The 3,153-nt window shown below is 58.5% G+C and overlaps 1 protein-coding gene across 1 annotated transcript; it reads right to left on the bottom strand.

Moving 5' to 3' along the window:
- LOC110390337 lies at window positions 1,223-3,147 on the bottom strand. The gene is made up of 2 exons (XM_021381598.1): window positions 3,015-3,147; window positions 1,223-2,837 (listed from the first exon to the last, which is right to left on the bottom strand). Exon 2 carries the CDS (start codon window positions 2,752-2,754, stop codon window positions 1,756-1,758), a length of 999 nt encoding a protein of 332 aa, XP_021237273.1. The 5' UTR covers window positions 2,755-2,837; window positions 3,015-3,147; the 3' UTR covers window positions 1,223-1,755.

The following is a 3,153-nucleotide window of genomic DNA, read 5'->3' as shown; positions in this document are numbered from 1 at the left end:
GATCTGTGTCCGTGACAGGGGGACAGCAGGCCCACAGGCCCACCGGCCCGGAAAAGAGAGAAAGGAGAAAAAAAAGTGTCGGCGGTTTGGGGGCCGGCCCGGCCCGGCCCGGTCCGGTGGCTAATGCGGCAGGGGACCCGTAGACCCACACCCTGGGGAAAACAAAGGGAAAAGGGGAAAGGTAGGGAAATCGTCGACGGATCTAAAATAAAACAGCGGCACCAATCTGAGGAGGAACATTAACCCCTTCTCCTTTCTCTTCCCCTTCTCCTTCTCCTTCCTCTTTCCCTTCCCCACTCCCTTCCCCTTCTCCTTCTCCTCACTTACCCTTTCCCTCACTTTCTCTTTCCCCCTCCCTTAACCTTTCTTTCCCATTCCCCTTTCCTATGCTGTCACCCTGACACTTCCAGAGAGATACAAATTGCTGCTCCATGCTGAGGCCAGGCTGACGTGGACCAAACTCCGTCCTGCACTTTTCAGCCCCTTCAAGGACAAGAGATGGTCTCTGCACACCAAACACAGCAGTAAATGGGGTGGGGGAGGAGCAAGGATGCCATGCACCATCGAGGCCAGACATGACCGTTCCCCGCCCAGCATGAGGTGTGTGGGGCCTCCTCAAAACCCATCTTGGCTTGTAGTAGCCTGGACGCTTTATCCCTGCTGCTTCCTAAAGTGTTGATGTTAGAGGTGCGCTCTGTCTCTCGTGACGTGCCCTCTCCCACCAAGTCCAGATGAAAGCTGTGCGGATGAGCCCAGCAGCTCGCTGCCCACACCACTTGTGGCCTTCCATTTCTTGTGCGTGAACTGGGAACTAATGAGTGTTCCGTCTGAGTGCACAGATACACTGTTATTGAAATATCTCTACCTGCTGGTATGTTGGCTGCCTTCACCCGGTACAGGGTGGTTTGTTCAGCAATAGGGATTTGTACATTAGCTTAAGAAACAATATATTAGTTTAGCAAAAGGAATCCATTAGTGATAGTTCTAAAACTTTCCATTTCAACTTTAGTAGGTGAACAGTCTTGTTTCCCTCAATAATGTTGCACTGGGGACATCAGGGAATACCTTTATCTTTTGCCTCAACGATTTTGCCTCACAAGAAGCACAGGAGTCATAACAGAATACTTTCGTCTTTTGCACCCGGTAGGTGCAAGGACATCTTCCTTGGATTCCACATACACTGTTTCAAAAGTTGCTCCCTATGGCCTAATAAGCAACGGAAATTTTGCAAACTGTGGAAAAATGATGTGATTCAGTGATGAAGCTGATGGTGAAAAATGGGAAAGAAGTAAGCGGGCACTCAACTGCACAGCATGCCCAAAGGGACATTAATGAGTCACTGAAAAAGAACGAATATGTACGCCAGTATACTGCATATGCACATCTTAACTGTTAAAATGTAGAACCTCAACTCTGAAAGAGCACACTTGCTTGTCAAGTCACTCAGTATGCATCATGAGGAATAAAGGAATGCCGCTTTCTAATGCCACACTGGAGTTCGTTTTCTTCCCGGATTTCTGTTGACACACCCACCGCTCAGAGGATCCCACTCGCAGTGGCTCTGCAGCTCACAGCCCACACACGGCCCAGGAGGCGTGTGTAATGGTGGCACGTCCATTCTGAGTGCTAAGACCACTGGCTCTCGTATGGCGCAGCGTGTGTAGGGCGTGTGCCAAACTGTCTGGAAGGAAGGACGCTACGAACAACACGTGCTTCTGCGTTTGTATCTTTAATTGGAAATGAGTGTAAGCCCCGCTAGAGGCGCCGGGGGGGCCGCCTCTTGCAGGGCGGAGGAGCGCGCTGGGCGCTGCCGGCCCTCCTCTTTGTGGGGCGCCGGGGCCCCCCAGCCGAGCGCTTCCTGCCCCGGCTGCGAGCGGAAGGGCCGTGGCTGCGGCCCTGCTCAGAGGGACCGGCTGCCTCCTGCTCCGGTTCCTTGTCGGGCTGCTCCCGCTCCCCTGGGCTGGGTGCAACCGTAAGCTCGCCAGCACCCCCGCCGAGGGCCCCGCTGGACGTGTGGGGGAGCTCCTCCGCGTCGGGACCCGCGGAGCTGCCGGAGGCAACGGTCCCCGGCGGGGGGGCGGCGGGACCGGACAGGGCCGCGGGGCCGGCCTCCTGCTCCTGGGCGGCGCTGGGGTCTTCGAGGCCCAGCAGCCTCCGCGCCTCCTGGCCACACCGGCTCACGATGATTTCGATGAGCGTGTCAATGAGCAGTGCGGTGATGGGTCCCAGGGCATGCTGTGCGCGCTGCACCAGGGTGTCCCTGTCCAGGCCCACCTGGCACAGCAATGCCAGGATCACGCTCTCCAGTCCAGCGATCTGCCACCAGCGCAGCTCCTGGATCTGGGAGAAGATGTCCTCCAGCCAGGGCAGCACCGGGCAGAGGAGGTCGCGTCTCTCCCTGAAGAGCGCTGCCCACTCCTCCGGCAGGAGGCCGCCCACTCTCGCTGCTTCCACATCCCTGTGCTCAGGTGACGGTGGAGCAGATGCCGCAGTGCCGCTGGGGCCGGTGGCGGGGCCGAAGCCGACGGGCACTGGCACTGCGGGCGGGGAGACAATGAACTCCACATACTGATTTTCTCCCCGCACAGGGACCCGGGTGGTCTTCATGGCCGTCCGGCACAGCGGGCAGCTGGCTCTCAGCCTCGCCCACCGGTTGATGCAGCCGACGCAGAACTTGTGGTTGCATGGAACTGCGTATGCAATGTCCCATCGCACATCACGGCAGACGGGACATGTCCATGCCTCTTTGGCCATGCTCTTCTCGCTGCAGCGGGCTGGGAGAACTGAGGATGACGAGTTGTTCTCCTTCACCAGAGCTGCAGCGGTGGTGTCGCGCTCTGCAAGAGGAAGAGAGGTCACAGTCACTCGCTGTCCCAGGGTGCCCAAGTCCTCAGCAGTCCCTCAGCAGGAAGCCCTCCCAGGTCCATGACTGGGCCGTCTCGTGCTCCGCGCTGGCACAGGGCCAGCCTCCCCACGGCTGCCCTGAGGGACCCATGCGTCCCCGCACCACTCACCTCCGCTGCTGCGGGTGCGCTCCGTAGGGCCCCGGCTGCCTGCTCTAGGCAGGGCCGGGGAAACAGGAGCGATGCTGTGGGGTCAGGCACTGAGATGCTGCAAGCAGCCCCAGGCACGACCCGGCACAGCACAGCCAAA

The sequence above is a fragment of the Numida meleagris genome, chromosome Z (genome assembly GCF_002078875.1).
Source record: "Numida meleagris isolate 19003 breed g44 Domestic line chromosome Z, NumMel1.0, whole genome shotgun sequence".
Lineage (NCBI taxonomy): Eukaryota > Metazoa > Chordata > Aves > Galliformes > Numididae > Numida > Numida meleagris.
Note: the sequence above shows the minus strand (reverse complement) of the source record. Positions and strands in the feature narration are given on the sequence as shown.

Bases quoted from the DNA above. Each gene is read 5' to 3' on its own strand.
- LOC110390337 (XM_021381598.1), bottom strand. From the start codon at position 2,754: ATGGCCAAAGAGGCATGGACATGTCCCGTCTGCCGTGATGTGCGATGG.